The sequence below is a fragment of the Mesoplodon bidens genome (assembly GCF_964165515.1).
Source record: "Mesoplodon bidens genome assembly, contig: HAP1_SCAFFOLD_768, whole genome shotgun sequence".
NCBI lineage: Eukaryota > Metazoa > Chordata > Mammalia > Artiodactyla > Ziphiidae > Mesoplodon > Mesoplodon bidens.
In genome coordinates, this window is record NW_027671822.1 from 98,431 (window position 1) to 115,972 (window position 17,542).

Sequence of the window (17,542 nt, forward strand, 5' to 3'; positions counted from 1 at the left end):
TTTCTTTTCATTCTTTTTTTCTTTATTCTGTTCCACAGCAGGTGAATTCTACCGTTCTGTCTTCCAGATCACCTATCCGTTCTTCTGACTCAGTTACTCTGCTGTTGATTCCTTCTAGTGTATTTTTCATTTCAGTTATTGTATTGTTCATCTCTGTTTGTTCTTTAATTCTTCTAGGTGTTTTTTCTTTTAATTCTTGTAGGGCTTTGTTAAACCTTCCTTGCATCTTCTCGATCTTTGCCTCCATTCTTTTTCCAAGGTCCTGGGTCATCTTCACTGTCATTTTCCTGAATTCTTTTTCTGGAAGGTTGCCTATCTGCACTTCATTTAGTTGTTTTTCTGGGGTTTTATTTTGTTCCTTCATCTGGTACAAAGCACTCTCTGCCTTTTCATTTTGTCTGTCTTTCTGTGAATAGGGTTTTCCTTCCCCAGGCTGCAGAATTGTAGTTCTCCTTGCTTCTGCTGTCTGCCCTCTGGTGGCTGAGGCTACCTAAGAGGCTTGTGCAGGCTTCCTCATGGGAGGGACAGGTGGTGGGTAGAGCTGGGTGTTGCTCTGGTGGGCAGAGCTCAGTCAAACTTTAATCTGCTTATCTGCTGATGGGTGGGGTTGCGCTCCCTCCCTGCTGGTTGTTTGGCCTTAGGCGACCTAGCACTGGAGCCTACCTGGCTCTTTGGTGGGGCTAATGGCGGACTCTGGAAGGGCTCCCACCGAGGAGTACTTCCCAGAACTTCTGCCACCAGCGTCCTTGTCCCCACGGTGAGGCACAGCCACCTCCCCTCCTGCCTCTGCAGGAGACGCTCCAACACTAGCAGGCAGGTCTGGTTCAGTCTCCTATGGGGTCACTGCTCCTTCCCCTGGGTCCCAGTGCTCACACTACTTTGTGTGTGCCCTGCAAGAGTGGAGTCTCTGTTTCCCCTAGTCCTGTCAAATTCCTGCAATCAAATCCTGCTAGCCTTCAAAGTCTGATTCTTCAGGAATTCTTCCTCCCGTTGCCGGACCCCCAGGTTGGGAAGCCTGACATTGGGCTCAGAACCTTCACTCTAGTGGGTGGACTTTGTGGTATAAGTGTTCTCCAGTTTGTGAGTCACCAGCCCAGCAATTATGGTATTTGATTTTATTGTGATTGTGCCCCTCGTCATTGCAGCTTCTCCTTTGTCTTTGGATGTGGGGTATCTTTTTTGGTGAGTTCTAGTGTCTTCCGGTTGATGATTGTTCAGCAGTTAGTTGTGGTTCCGGTGCTCTCGCAAGAGGGAGTGAGTGCACATCCTGTACTCCGCCATCTTGAACCAATCTCTGAAATTAATTTCATTTAACCCTTTTTACTTGAGTTTGGATGGTGGAGGCTCTGATGGTAGTATAAAACCCCAAATTGGAGACAGTTGAAAACTGTACGTTTCAAACTTAGTAGGAATAGTTTTGTAGCTATTATATTTGCAGCCATTACAGTTTATACTGCCTTGACGTGCAGTGAGTTATGGGCAGCAGTTCATACACACATGTGCAAAGTCATGTGTATATATACTTCCAAACCAAGAGAAAATTCTTCTCTATATGAGTTTTTGTTATTGGTATGGACTAATATTTGGGGATTTCTAAGGTTTCCAGGGATTTCGGGAGCAGGGCCTCAGGGAATGTGAAAGGTTTCCTGAGCTTCTCACTTGACTCCAGTACATGATTAGAACACTCCAAAATCTGTACTTTGAAAACATTGATAATTCTATGTCTCTGTATATAATTTCCCATCAGTACTGTATAGTTTTGAGCTGGCTTTATAACACAGCTGTATGTTGCCTTATGATGTTTATTACTAACTGCTTTCATTTCATTATTTTTCATGTGTCACAGGTAAAGTTTTTACGAGTAAGCTCAGATTGAGTTTAGCCAGTGATTGATAAGCTGGCCAGCAGAATGTTCTGGATGTGGTCGAGGCACATTGTAAGTTGAAGACATGATCATTTGTAGGAAATGTACCCATTCTCCACCAGAATAGGCCTGAAGTGTTGTGTGTTTTTTTTTTTTTTTCTTTAGTCTTTCCATGTCTTCTTTTCTGGATACAGGTACAGAATGAGCACATGTTGTTGGTGTACACCAGGTGGTATTTCCACCATTGACTTCCTGCAACGCTATGCATCCAAGACCCACTCCAGTGAATTTCAAACAGCTGATGAAGACCTCTGCTACTGCTTAGAATGTGTGGCGGAATACCACAAAGCAAGGGATGAATTGCCATTCTTACATAAGGTACTTTACATTAATTGGGCAGTATTTTTCAGAGCTTGATAACTAGGAAGAGAATAAATTTAAACTCTGTTGGAAGCATTCAGGGAACTGAAAACGTGATTTAAACTGTGAATGCTAATATACGTGTAGTATGTAACTCATAGCCTGGTAGATAGTAGGTGCTGAATAAATGCTTATTGATTGATGGAATTGAATTGAAATCTAAAGCAGAATTTTATAATCCTCCACTTTTAGACATTTTGATGTGAAACAGTTTCATGAAATGAAGTGACGTATGGGGTTTTTTTGGGTTCATGTTTTAATGTCGTTGTGTTTGACTTTCTTAACAGCCAGGTATCTGAATGGCTTGGGTTATTCTTTTATTGGCTAATAGTTCTTTTTTTCCCCTCTCTTCATTTTTTAATGTTACGTGCTATAAATCAATAAAGACAAACATTTTTTTTCATTCACAGGAACCAAAGTGAAACATATAATTTTAAATATGTGGCTTTGAATATTGGTTTATTATATTTATCTGGTGAGAAATGGAATACAGACCATAGAGTTACGTATAATAATATAGAAGAGAGGAGGGGATGATAAGTTATGAACATTTTGAGGAAAACTTTATGTTTACAAAGTTGCCTAGCGATGAAGCTAACCAATGCCTTTATGCTAAAGCTGATGTTTCAAGGTAATTACCTATGGCTGGAACATAGGAGGGAAGTCAGAGAAGGCCCAGCTTGTGTAAAGAAGCTCCAACTTCTCATTTCCTTTTCAATAGAGTATAGTTGACAGTGCTGTTGATAACAAAACTCTGCAAGAGCAATGTTGTAAACATCTCATGCTCTATGTACTCATGTTCATGTATCATAAAAGCCACTTTTATGTTCAGTGACTGTTTTCTTTAAATCTAATATAATTTTTTTTTTTTTTTTTTTTTTTTTTGGTACGCAGGCCTCTCACTGTTGTGGCCTCTCCCGTTGCTGAGCACAGGCTCCGGACGCGCAGGCTCAGCAGACACGGCTCACGGGCCCAGCAGCTTTGCGGCATGTGGCATCTTCCCGGACCGGGGCACGAACCCGTGTCCCCTGCATCGGCAAGCGGACTCTCAACCGCTGTGCCACCAGGGAAGCCCTGGTACTTCTTTAAACTTCTGAATTTTTATGCTTAGGAAAAGGCTTTCTAGAAGGATCGTCACATCCAGTATATTTTGTTGCTAATAAGATATAAAGCACACTGCCCGTTTTTCTTTTCCTGTAGGTTTTATGGGAATTAGAAACCTCACGTCTCATAAATCACTTTGAAAAGGCCATGAAGGGAGAAATTGGAGACGGTGACGAGTTATATATAGTAGACAACAATGGAGAGGCACAGCTGTTTGACCTTACTGGCGAAGACTTTAAAAATAAGCTTCGAGTTGCTCTTCTTGAAATACTGAAATATCCTTATTTGCTTTTACATGAGCATGTTAGTGAGTATCTTGGGTGTTTCACAGTTGTATCATTTTTATATTTTAAGAATTGTAAGAATTTGGGTTTATCTATATTGAAAATCTGTTTCTTAAACATATACTTAGGATACTTTTTTTTCCAAACGTTTTATTTTGAGCATTTCCAAACCTAGAAAAGTGAATTACACAGTGAATACCATATACACACCACATAGATTGTACAGCTGCTGATATCTTGCTGTATTTGCTTTATCACATATTTATTCTTCTATCCATTCAATTAATTTTCATTCTTGGAATTTGTCTGTAGCAGAGTTTTTCATACTTGGCACTGTTGACATTTTGGACTGGATAAATCTTGGTTCCTGAGGGACATGCTGTTTATTGTAGGATGTTTAGCAGCATCCCTGGCCTCTCTCCACTAGATGCTGGTAGTGACTTGCTCTCCCCATTACCCTAGTTGTGACAAGCAAAATTGTCTCCAGATATTGCCAAACGTCCCTTGGGAGTTGGGGGTCAGGGCCAGTGGGGGACAAAATCGCCAGGTTGAGAACCACTGGTCTGTAGTAGTTTTCAGTAATCACAATGGCATAGCATATTATGTCTGCCTAGATTTTGGCCATTTATATTTGCATTTCTTAATATGAATCTCTTGAAGACATTTTCCTGATCTGTCAAATCTAACGAAATAACAGTACCTTTAAGGCACCCACTACTGTATCTAGTCCACATTCAGATTTTCCCAGTAGTTGCAAAATGTGTTTTTTGGATGATTTATTTAAATTAGAGTCCAATCAGGGACTGTGCATTTGGTTCCATTTGGTTCCATATTTCTTACATCTCTTTTAATCCAGAATAGTTTACTTTTACGTATGTGTGCACAGGTATAGATATCGTTAGATAAATAGATAGATGGATAGATAGATAGATAGATTTTTTTGTCATAACTTTGACTTGCTGAGACCAGATGGTTGCCCTAAAGAATAATGTGCTTCCTGGACTTTTCTGATTTCTTCCTTGTCATGTTATTTGACTTGTTTCTCTATCCTCTGTATTTTCAGTAAATTGAAAAGTATATCTAAAGATTTATTAGATAAATCAGTTCTTTCTAAATAAATTCAAAATAACTAGATTTTTAAATTCGAACAAGTCATTTTTCAAACATTTATTAAAGAGTACCATATCCAGAAAACTATATAAGCTTGATTTTTCATAAACTAAGCATACTTGTGTAGCTGGCACCCAGGTCAGAAACAAATCATCATCAACACACCAGAAGCTCTCCTCTTACTTTTCCAGTCATTGTCCCTCCTTCCCAAAGCTAACCACTGTCACTACAATATTCTTTGAAGCTTGACAAAATAAAGTTGATTCATCTGATATGGTAAACGTATGAGTCTATTCAGTATACTTTTGAAAGAGTGATGAAGAAATTTCCATGAAGCAACAGGGATTAAGATAGTGCTGGTACAGATAGACTCATGGAGCAGTGTAGAGACTCCAGAAGTAAACCGAATATATTTGGGGAATTTACTCTTTGCTGATGATAGCATTTCAAACCAGTGGAGAAAATGGATTACTCAGTAACTGAGAGTAGGACAAAATAGCCATTTGTGGGGCAAAGCTGATTTTATCCCTGTGGTACAAGATAAAGTCCTCATGGATCAAAATGTAAAATGCTAATGGAATTGGACCTATAGCCATACTTCTAAGAAGGTGCTCTCTGGAGATAATTATGCCCAGTGTGAAAAAAGATGTTTGTACTAGGAAAGTCAGAGCAATTCATAGGCACACACTATGATCAACCTACCGGTCTTTCAGCAGCTAAATATCATTCCTACATTTACAGCATTTTTATGCCTCAGTTTAAAAAAAAAAGGAGCAACTTTTCATTTACTTACAGAGCAACTGAAGGAGCCAAATTTAGGGAATCTTGATACGTTGATAAGATTTATGTCTTATGTTTACTGCCTTATTTTTTCTATTTAGATGAATTATGCGTTGAAGCACTTTGCCGGATGGAACAAGCTAACTGCTCCTTTCAGGTTTTTGACAAACATCCAGGGATCTATTTGTTTTTGGTCCATCCCAATGAAATGGTGAGTGTGAGTGTTAGGCAGTGGAAGAGGGGATATTTTATTTTTGCACCTATATTACAGATAACTATAATAGAGGTTTTTGATGTGTACTTTGTTTAAAATATTTGCCAAAGTTATTCTCTTGTTGTTGTAGCATTACTGTAGTTCAGGAGGGGGTGCTGGGGGGCTCAAAGAAGAGGGTTAAAAGAGTAGGGAAACAGTTCTGACAGGTGATGCTTCAGTTTAAAAGACAAATGAGGGAATAACCTGAACTTTCAGTGTGTTGACCTGAACTAACGAAGAAGGAGAGTTCTCTCTTGCTTTTCTTGCTTGCCTGCCCCGCTCCAAGCACATGGAAATACCAGTTAAAACACTTGAAATAATTATTTTGCTAATAGATGAGATTTTTAACAGGTGATGGGGTAGAGGGGAGAACAAGGAGATTCAGTTCTTAGGTGCCAAACAGGAAGAGGAACATGAGAATCAGAACAGTAGGTAGACAGAAGCAGAGAGCAACACCAGAGGCTTGGAACCTGACTTTGAGCTGATTGCTCGAGTTTGAGGACTTAACATCATGTGGCGAGGCAGCGTGTGCAGTAGGACCTGTGCACATTGGCCTCTAGAACTGAGTTACAACGTTAAGACAATAGCCACGAAGGGTTGCTCTGCCAATAGAAGGGTAGTAAAGAGGCTTTTTTTTTAAGTGGCTAAGAAAGAACACGGTAATGGGGTTTCCAGTCAGAATGGTGGTGAATTTCTGTCTCCTTTGTGCCAAACCCAAACAATGATAGAAAAGAATTCAAAAAGTGGAATTCTAAAAGGTATAGTCCCACTTTTTAAAGGGTAAATGTTTCTTTGGACCAGTAATGGAACAGAAATACAAAGTGATACATGGTGGAAACCTGTATGTCGGCCTGGGTGGCTGTAGGTAGCAGGGGACTGAGTTTGTGCATGATAATAAGAATTACAAGTCTACTCCAGGCAAGGGTAGAACCAGAGTCGAGGCCTGTGCTTAAAATAAAGGTGGGGCTTTCCTGCCTGTGAAAGAAGACTGACAGAAAGTACAGCCAGCTGCTCTCCGGGACTGGCTTTCTTAAAGCTGCAAAGCAGTAGAGGAAGCAGGTCCAGCTGAGCAACCAGGACCTGGGCCAAGCACTTGCAGACTGGGTGACTGGGTCTGCAGGGCCAGGAATGACTGTATTCTTCATTATATATGTGTTTTTGTAGGTGAGGAAACTGAGTCAGGAGACTTAACCACAGTTACACAGGCTAGTATGGTGACTGGGATTTGTATATAGGCAGCCTGATCCAGAGCCCTAATGCTTTTTTTAAAGTTTTTATTTGAAAATACTTTAAAATTTTCAGAAAATTCTCAAAAATAAATAAAAGTAGAAAACACCTGTATATTCTTTAGCTGTATTCACCAATTACTAATGTTTCACTCCATTTGTTCTATCATTTGCTTTCAGTTAACTACAAAGCTGTTTGTTTTCTGACCATTTGAGAGTAGGTTGCATGTATCATAGCCTTTTGCCCCTAAATACTTCAGTGTATATTTCCTAAGAATAAGTATATTCTCACAATATTATAAACTTCAGTGACTTTAACATTGACACAGTAAGGTCTGTTTTCCAGTTGTGTCGTGTGATCCAGTGTACTTTGTAGCATTTTCCCCCTGTACTCCAGTATCCAGACCAGGATCAGGATTTACATGTAGTTGTGTTACATTAGTCTCCCTTAATCTGTAACATTTCCGCAGCCTATCTTTGTCTTTTATGACAATTACATTTCTGAAGAATAGTCATTTCTGCCTCCCTCCCATTTACAAAAAATAGAATGCTTTTCATTTTGGGTTTGTCTGATGCTTGCGCATGGTTAGGCTTCGGTTATACGTTCCAACTGGAATACTACATAAGTGAAGGATGCTATGTCCTTCTCAGGCTGTCAGATATACGGCATGCCATATCATCCGGCCTCTCATGGTGATGTTAATTTTGATCATCTAGTTGAGGTGTTGTCCAGTTTCTTCACTGTACAATGTCTATTTCTTAAGTACTCTAAGATCACATAAATACCTTACTCCTCACCAAAATGTTCTCCTAAATTTAGCATTACCTGATGGTTCTTCCCTGAGCCAGTTTTTCTAAGATTGCAAAATAGTTTCAACCCCAGCACTTTACACGTTTACCAGTCAGCACTTGACATTGATTATACTATAATCAAGAGCCATTTTCCCTGCTCTTCATTTATTCATCTGTTTATCATAAGTTATAGACTCATTGATTCCTTTGTATTTTTTTTCGATAGCTTAAAATCCATTACTTAATTATGTTGGCATAGAGCCCATTCTTTTGTCCACTAGTTCTATGTTTTGCAAACTTTTCTGCCCATAACCTAAGTAAAAATATTCTTCATCGAGTTCACACACATATAGACATACGTGACCTAAACATTTCACAAAACAGTACTTACTGTTACTATGAAGGACGCCCACTGATTTTTTTTTAAAATTTTATTTAGTTTTTAAGGTTGGTTGTGATCACTAAATTCAGTTTGTAGTGCAGAATAAATTTAAAATCACTTCCCTATGCTATATCGCCATGTAGAGGTGACCTTTGATTTCTTCTGAGGTTTCTCTTTTCATTTTTCCTTTTTTAACTTTCTATTATGGAACATTACAAACATACAAAAATAGATTGGTGTAGTGAACCCCCATATATCCATCACTGTGCTTCATCTGTTATCAATATGTGGTCAGTATTCTACTCCTGTTTAGTTACCGCAAATCTTAGACATCAGAGCATTTCATCCATAAAATACTTTAGTTCGTGTATCAAAAAGGTAAGTGCTCTTTTAAAAGAACAATTACATCGACACACTTATAATAATAATAATAATATATTTCTAGTCAGTATTTGAGTGGAAGTTACTCTCTCAAAAATGCTTTATCAGGGTTAGATCAAATCAGGATCAAGTAAGGTTCACATGTCGCATTCCAGTTGACCCTTGAGCAACAGGGGTTTGAACTGCATGGGTCCTCTTATACACAGATTCTTTTTAATAGCATGTAGTATAGTACTACACAGTTCGAGGTTAGTTGAATCCATGATGCAGAACCAGGATATGGAGGGCTGCCAACTATGTTATATTCGAATTATATTAGTGTATTCAACTACGCAGAGGGTAGGTGCCCCTAACCCTTGTGTGTTGTTCAAAGTTCAATTGTAATTAGTATCTTCCGTCTTTTTTTTTTTTCTGTCATCATGGACCTTTTGGTTTATTTCCTTTAAATGTCTGAAAATCATGTATTTTTCCTAAAGTACTTTATTCTATATGATAGTTTTTTTCTTCCAGTTTTATTGAGGTATAATTGACATACAGCACTGTATAAGTTTAAGATATACGGTGCAATGATTTTTTTAAAGTATTTGATGTATCTTGTGTCCTCTGTAATCTGTAGAGAATCTTATTTTAACTGTATTCTTTCTGTAGACAATTGTGTGTTAAATGAAGTAATGAATGTGTTACACTTTTAGGTTTCACGTTGGGCTATCCTGACAGCAAGAAACTTGGGGAAAGTGAACAGAGATGATTATTATGACTTACAGGAGGTTTTGACTTGCCTTTTTAAAGTTATTGAGTTGGGGCTTTTCGAAAGTCCAGACATTGATACTTCTTCTGTCCTTGAGAAGGGTAAACTGATTCTTCTGCCTTCACACATGTATGATACTGCCAACTACAAAAACTATTGGTTAGGTGAGTATTGTTCCTACACACATATAATTAGTATTTTCCAATATTTCTTATGATTATCCTGCAAGGGAAGGGATCTCTTCTGGTAATCTGATCAAAAGTGCTAAATAAAGGATTTCATAGTTCACAATTCTTGTTCTGTCATTAAATTGACTATTACAACATCTTGTCTTTAAACATTTCTTATCCTAGAAATCATCTGTGTAAGAGGTACATTTTCAAGTATGGCAAATAGATCTTTTATTTAAGGCAGTATTAGATGTTACCGTATTAGCACAGCAGCTGAACTTAATAGGGTTTTGATCTCTTGAAACAGAGGTTTAATACCTCTTTTCCCATCTGTAAAATATTTCCTGGGAGAAAGCGATACTAACTTTGGTTTTCATCAAGTTGTATATTGACTTAAAGTAGTTCTGTCCTACTTCATTGATTCAGAGTCTTACAGTCATGTGTATATTTGGCAGTGACTGGTACTTGAAATATAGTGATCTTAAAATTTAAGGGGTCTTTGATATTATGAGATGCAAATTGTGTGGTAGTCATTTTGGAAATGGTTTTCTAACCAGGTTCGTGCCATTTTCCCTTTTTATTCAGTCTAAACTTCTGTTCTTAGGAGGAGGAGTTGTATATGAATATCTCAGACTTCAATGTCTGAGGCACTGGATACTGTTTGGTTTCATCTTACTGCCTTGTTATTCCTTTTGCCAACTAAACTGGAGAAGACATTAGAACAGTTTTATTTAATCAATTCAAGAAAACTATACGTGATCTTACAGGTATCTGCATGTTGCTGACCATTCTTGAGGAGCAAACCATGGATTCACTGTTGTTGGGCTCAAACAAACAGAATGATTTTATGCAATCAATACTTCACGCCATGGAGAGGCAATCAGATGGTAATAAACTTTATTTGCTGACTATTGTGATGATGGTGCACTTTGAAAATACTAGTGTCACTGTAAGAACGTGGGTGTATGATGTGGAGGAAAGAAAGAATGACCGTTTTATGGTTTTGGTCACAGAGTCAGAATTTTTAATTGGAAAGGACCTTTAGAGTTTAACTCAGCACGTTACTTTCATAAAAGAAGAAACTGAAGCCCAAGGAAGTTAACTTACTTTTGAAAAAAATAATTAATTAATTTTTGGCTGTGTTGTGTCTTTGTTGCTGTGCATGGGCTTTCTCTAGTTGCAGCGAGTGGGGTCTACAGATTCCTTCTTTAACATCTTTATTGGAGTATAATTTCTTTACAATGGTGTGCTAGTTTCTGCTGTATAACAAAGTGAATCAGCTACACATATACATATATCCCCATGTCCCCTCCCTCTTGCGTCTCCCTTCCACACCCCCATCCCACCCATCTAGGTGGTCACAGAGCACCAAGCGGATCTCCCTGTGCTCTGTGGCTTCTTCCCACTAGCTATTTTACATGTGGTAGTCCATGCCACTCTCTCACTTCATCCCAGCTTACCCTTCCCTCTCCCCGTGTCCTCACGTCCATTCTCTATGTCTGCATCTTTATTCCTGTCCTGCCCCTAGGTTCTTCAGAACCTGTTTTTTTAGATTCCATATGTAAGTGTTAGCGTACAGTATTTGTTTTTCTCTTTCTGACTTACTTCACTCTGTACCACAGACTCTAGGTCCATCTGCCTCACTACAAATAACTCGATTTCGTTTCTTTTTTATGGCTGAGTAATATTCCATTGTATGTATAGCCACATCTTTATCTATTCATCTGTCGATGGACACTTGGGTTGCTTCCATGTCCTGGCTCTTGTAAATAAAGCTGCAGTGAACATTGTGGTACATGACTGTTTTTGGATTATGGTTTTCTCAGGGTATATGCCCAGGAGTGGAATTTCTGGGTCGTATGGTAGTTCTATTTTTAGTTTCTTAAGGAACGTCCATACTGCTCTCCATAGTGGCTGTATCAATTTACATTCCTACCAATAGTGCAAGAGGGCTCCCTTTTCTCCACACCGTCGCCAGCATTTGTTGTTTGTAGATTTTTTGATGATGGCCATTCTGACTGGTGTGAGGTGACACCTCATTGTAGTTTTGATTTGCACTGCTCTAATGATTAGTGGTGTTGAGCATCCTTTCATGTGTTTGTTGGCAAACTGTATATCTTCTTTGGAGAAATGTCTGTTTAGGGCTTCTGCCCATTTTTGGATGGGGTTGTTTATTTTTTTGATATTGAGCTGCATGAGCTGCTTGTAAATTTTGGAGATTAATCATTTGTCTGTTGCTTCATTTGCAAATATTTTCTCCCATTCTGAGGGTTGTCTTTTCATCTTGTTTATATTTTCCATTGCTGTGCAAAAGCTTTGAAGTTTCATTAGGTCCCATTTGTTTGTTTTTATTTCCATGTCTCTAGGCGGTGGGTCAAAAAGGGTCTTTTATGTCATAGAGTGTTCTGCCTATGTTGTGGCAGGCGGATTCTTTACCACTTCACCACCAGGGAAGTCCCCTCTTTAAGAAACATTCCATAATTGTCTTCACCTAACTAATGACTTTCTTCCATATTTGAGAGCTTCCTAGACATAAGACAGCTTCAGTAGAGGATAAAAAAGTATATGAGCAGTTCTACACGAACGACTATGATAAAAAAAAAAAGTAGACTCTAAGAGCCCTGAGGGAAATAAAGCAGAAAGTTCTAAGGTTGACAGTAATTGGGTGAGTTAGAGCACTTGCCTCCTAAGAATACTGCGGAAGATGACAGGTGGTGCTAACAGTGAAGCCATTCTGGTTCTCACTTGGAAAAAGCCAGCTATCTGTTTTTTTCTGTAGGTGGTGTATCTTTATGTGAGTGTCAAAAATAAATCTGGAAAGAAAGAGTAGAGTAAGATCTTACAGATGCTTGACTGAGGGCTTCTAATTTCCTTAGAAGACATTAAGGAGCAAGTGAAGGTCTTTGAGCAGGGCAGTGTTTTGCCCCTGCATGTAGAGAAGAGGGGAAGGACCGGGCATAAGAGTGTGTGAGTAATGGGAATTCCTGCCAGTTGGATGGAATGGAGATAACAACAAAGCCATGTTGAGAATGGATGGATAAAGAGTATGTATCTCTGCTTATCCAGTGGATGAGGGGTTCAGTCCTTTATTCCAACCGAATGACACACACAATTCAGGATTTCTCATATCATGGACTTTGTTTAGATCTGAAAATACCAAGTTTTTCTTTCTCCCTTTTTTTTTTCTACTTTACCTCTGTTATTTATTGAAGGATGGGAGTATAAAGGTCTGGAAGAAGCAGAGGAGGAACGATTCTTTCAGGTTGGCAAATAGGGTGAGAAAGTTGAGTTTATCTGGACTATCTCAGTTTGTTCCACACAACAAGATTTCTTAACAGAGGTGTATTGCTTTAAAAAAAATGCAGACATTATTTAAAAGTTTGCCAGGTTTCTAAAACCTGTAGTTGACAACACTTTACTTTAAATTACTTCCTGCTTTGCTTTCAGTTTTGTTGCTACCCAGGTAAAGAATGCTTAATTCTCAATATATTTTAGTCCCTTTCTCTAATTGTGTTGTAATTTGGCAAATTACTCCATTGTGTTTCAGATGATAGTGTGGATCCTTTCTGGCCAGCGTTACACTGTTTCATGGTGATTCTGGATCGTCTTGGATCTAAGGTCTGGGGTCAACTGATTGATCCTATTGAGGCATTTCAAACCATTATCAACAATGTGAGCTACAGGAAAGAGATCCAGAACATACGGAACAGCTCTGTGAGGTTCGTTCAGTTCCTGTGTCAGGATTTCCAACAATCTGTATGAGGAAGTCTACTATAATTGACTTTAACAGTAGGATTTTTCTCTTCTTTTTACCCTTCATTTCAGTAATTTCTATTTGTTCTTAATATTTAAGGACCAAGTCAGAACCGGAGTCATATTTAGATGATATGGTGACTTGCAGCCAGATGGTATACAATTATAACCCTGAAAAGACCAAAAAGGTATAAAACATTTTGAGAATTCAGATGATATTGTATTGCCTTTATATTGTATAGTCAGTGTTTTATGTGGTTAGTTGCATTGCTGATTTTATGATATGTAGCTATTCTGAATCAACTGTTGCATAAAACAGTTTCTGATTGAACAGTAGCTCATGAGGAAAAATGGTCTGTAATGAGAGCATGCACAGTTTGGGAGATTAATTTTTAAGTACATTTTGGAAGGGTAGAACATTTATGGCATGAGGGAGATAAATCACATGACTAGAAATCAAAACCAACTGAAGGAAAGAGGTCCAGAGTACATGGAGGTTTTGTAAATTTAACCTTTTCATGAAAGCTTCACCTCAAAATTGGACTGTTTTCAATTTCTTGGGGGTCCATATATGTACATCAACACAGGAAAGTTGAGCAGTGTATTTTCTTGTTGGCAACTTTTGTGTTAAAACTGTCATGAATGGTGCTTGTTTATCTGAATGTCAGTATCTCTTTCATTTTAGGATTCAGGGTGGAGATCAGCCATTTGCCCAGATTATTGTCCTAACATGTATGAAGAAATGGAAACATTAGCTAATGTGCTTCAGTCAGATATCGGTCAAGACATGCGTGTTCATAACAGCACGTTTCTGTGGTTCATCCCCTTTGTGCAGTCCCTCATGGATCTTAAGGATCTGGGTGTGGCTTATATAGTGGAGGTTATTCATCATCTGCATTCTGAAGTCAAAGACGTCCTCAACCAGACGGACGCCGTGTGTGACACAGTCACTGAGTTTTTCCTTCTGATTTTGGTGTCAGTGATTGAACTGCATAGAAATAAAAAGTGTTTGCATTTGCTGTGGGTTAGTTCCCAGCAGTGGGTGGAAGCCATCGTAAAATGTGCCAAGCTTCCCACCACCGCGTTTGCTCGGAGTTCTGAGAAGTCATCTGGAAACTGCTCCAAAGGCACAACAATGATATCTCTGTCACTGCATTCAGTGCCATCTAACTCTGTACAACTTGCTTGTGTGCAGCTGATCAGAAGTCTCCTTAAAGAAGGCTATCAGCTTGGGCAGCAGACTCTTTGTAAGCGATTCTGGGATAAGCTCAACTTATACCTACGAGGAAATATATCTTTAGGTTGGCAGTTGACTAGTCAGGAAACCCATGAGTTACAAACTTGTTTAAAGCAAATTATTAGAAACATAAAATTCAAAGTGCCTCAGTGTAGCACTTCTGTGGATCTGACTCCTCCATGTAAAACACCTCCTGCATCTTACAATAAAGAAGAAAGTGAACAAACAGGGAAGAAGTCTAAAAAACAAAGGCACTGTCTGGAAAACTCCAGCCCAACATTCTCTAAAGAACCGATGAAAGCTGATGCATGTCAAGTGAAAGAGAGTATTTTCAGCAAGGCACATAATGCCATAGAAGAGGATAATGAGCAAACTTATCTAAAAGATTTGAAACTCAAAGACCATCTCTCAGCTGAGTTGTGCTTGAAGCCGAGTAGTAAAAGGCTTGTGAATGAAAGAGCTCGAGGCCAAGTTAAAGTAAGTACAGGGAAGCATAAGTCTGTAAAAGAGAATTCCTCATATACCCCACAGAATTGTACTTCAAGAAATGGTCCAGAAAAGGTATTTGACAGAGGAATAATCACATCAACAGGTTTGTTGACTGATTCTAGCAATGACTCTCTGGAAAAAGTGTCCACATCAGATGAGGATTTCTCTTTAAAGGATGATGCTCTTGGCAAAACCTCAAAAGCAAACACTAAGGCACATAAAGATGAAATCTGTGCTAAGTTATTGCATGTAATGAAAATGCAAGACAGGAAAAGTACCACTTTAGAGGAAAACCTGACTGTATCTAGCATTGAAAGTTTCTGTTCAAAGAAAGATACAGGAGCTCAGAAAGGAGATGGCTTCATACACAATCTCTCTTTAGGCCCTAGTGGTGTTCTGGATGATAAAAATGGACAACAAAAACCTGAAAACAGTTTACTGCTGAAAAAGAAACAAGTACAGGAAGAAGAGTTGGGCATTTTCTCCACCCCTGATATCAGTTGTCAAATACTAGAATGTCATGTTGGTAATAAAGATTTGGTCTCATTCACAGAAATGACCAATATTTTTGTGGAGAAAACACCTCCCTTTAAAGATCCTGTGACTGGACTTGAATCAAGAGATATGGGAATTAGCAAGAGTACTGTTGAGTTTTCTTCTGATTTAAGAGAACAGGTCCTTAGCATCAGTCCTAAGTCTGACCCTTTAACAGATTCTCAGATAGACAGCGACCTCCACATACTATCTTTAATAGCTCAAGCCAGTGTTACTAAGTTCCCATCAGGTTCAACCCAAAGAAGTTTATCCCAGCTACAAAGAAAAGTTAAAGATGATAGAAGATGTTTGACAGCCAACCAAAATAGTGTCAGGGAAACCTGCTCTGGACACGTCATTATTATTTCAGAATCTGATGAAGATGATGATGATGATGATGAAAGAATTGTGGGTTTTAAGAAACACATTAAACAGGGTAAGACGTGCATTGAGAAAGGATGTCCAGAGCATCATACTTCAATAGCTAACACAAATGTGGAACAGAATGTAATAAAGGAAGAAAATACAAGGTCCCTTTTGTGGTTTGAGGAATCGGATTCTCATTTTTTTGAGTTTGAAAGTCCATGTGAAGTGTTTTCAGTTCGGCAAGATCATAGGCCAGACAACAAGAATTCAGTTCAAGAGAATGAAGAGAATTCGTGCTTGACTCATGTAGGGGATATCACAGATGATTGGGGTTATGGTCCAGCTTATGTACCTGAAGAGGTCATTAAAAAAGCAGCAGAGGCAGCTTTGAAGGAGGGAGAACCTGAATGCAACAGTGACATAGAGGAGGATAATATATTTTTAACACAATGTGATCCAAAAGATATGGATTTATGTTCACAAATGGAGAAAGAGAATGATGAACTCATTGAAGTAGTTCATGGAAAAGATAGAGTCCAGGTAGAAGAAGATTCTGTGAGTCGGCCTCAGTTGGAATCTTGGAGTAGCACAAAATGTAAATACAAAGATTGTGTGGAAACACTGGAAAACCAGGGTGAATACTGTTCCAAACACTCTGAAGCTAAAGCAGCAGATGAAGATACATTTCGTAGACCTGGCTTGCCTCTCTCTTCATCTAAACCTTCGAGACCTCCCACTGCTAAGATATTTACCTCCAGTAGTACTTCACGAATTGCTGGTCTTTACAAGTCTTTGGTAAATACGTCAGCACTCTTACCAACTCTGCAAAATAAGTCAAGTGGGGTACAATCTGCTTTGAAAGTACCACAGCCAGTCTCTGTGGTGTCTCAGAAGCCAGTGGCTGTAATGAAGGGTTTGTGCAACGTTCTCCAGTGTCATACTCCAAATAATTCCAACAGGCAAGGCTACAAAGTTCCATTTTGTGAAAACGGATCTTTTTCACCTTCCTCTCCAGTAAACGTTTTCTTGTCAGCACAGTCCATCTCTGACACCTTCGTTAAAGAGGTCTTAAAATGGAAATACGCAATGTTTGTGGACTTTGATCAGTGCGGACCCCCTTCAACTCTTTGTCAGTCCATCACAAGACCTGTGCCTGTGAGATTTCAAGATGGTAGAGATTATTTTAATGTGTTTTTCCCTTTGATGATCCTGAATACTTTTGAAACTGTAAGTATATGTTCTAATCGTATACCTTCAGACTTTGAAATTACATTTCTTTACCATGCTGAGTACGGCTAAAATAACTGATCGCATTTTGATTTAGATGTAGCTTGTAGATTTCATGTTGAACAGACATTGTGCCCCACACTGTTCTAGATGCCGGTGATACAGAGGAAACCCTTAAACTCTGCCCTTCTGGAGCTTACAGACACAATTCAGAGTGCTAGTTTACCAAGTCCAGAGGTGGCACAGGAGGAGGAAACGTTTTTCGGTGTAAAATAAGGGAAGACTTCTCAGAGGACATAGTCTCTCATCTGCGTTTATTTTTTTGAAAAGTAGTGTAAACCTTTACTGAAGTTTTCTTGAGGAGGTAGCAAAGGGCAAGTTACACTGGTCAGCACAAAGCAGTAAATCCCAAATTTCTCATC

General features: G+C 38.8%; 1 protein-coding gene across 1 annotated transcript in view; it reads left to right on the forward strand.

The window, feature by feature from the left end:
* LOC308610978 (putative helicase senataxin) overlaps positions 1 to 17,542 on the forward strand; it is a 69,035-nt gene that overhangs the window by 6,490 nt on the left and 45,003 nt on the right. The window contains exons 2-9 of the mRNA XM_081259933.1: positions 2,059 to 2,242; positions 3,485 to 3,695; positions 5,664 to 5,773; positions 9,289 to 9,508; positions 10,282 to 10,401; positions 13,062 to 13,233; positions 13,368 to 13,455; positions 13,953 to 17,120. Of these exons, the coding sequence (XP_081116059.1) occupies positions 2,066 to 2,242; positions 3,485 to 3,695; positions 5,664 to 5,773; positions 9,289 to 9,508; positions 10,282 to 10,401; positions 13,062 to 13,233; positions 13,368 to 13,455; positions 13,953 to 17,120 (4,266 nt within the window). The 5' untranslated portion in view covers positions 2,059 to 2,065. The remainder of the gene's footprint in view (positions 1 to 2,058; positions 2,243 to 3,484; positions 3,696 to 5,663; positions 5,774 to 9,288; positions 9,509 to 10,281; positions 10,402 to 13,061; positions 13,234 to 13,367; positions 13,456 to 13,952; positions 17,121 to 17,542) is intronic.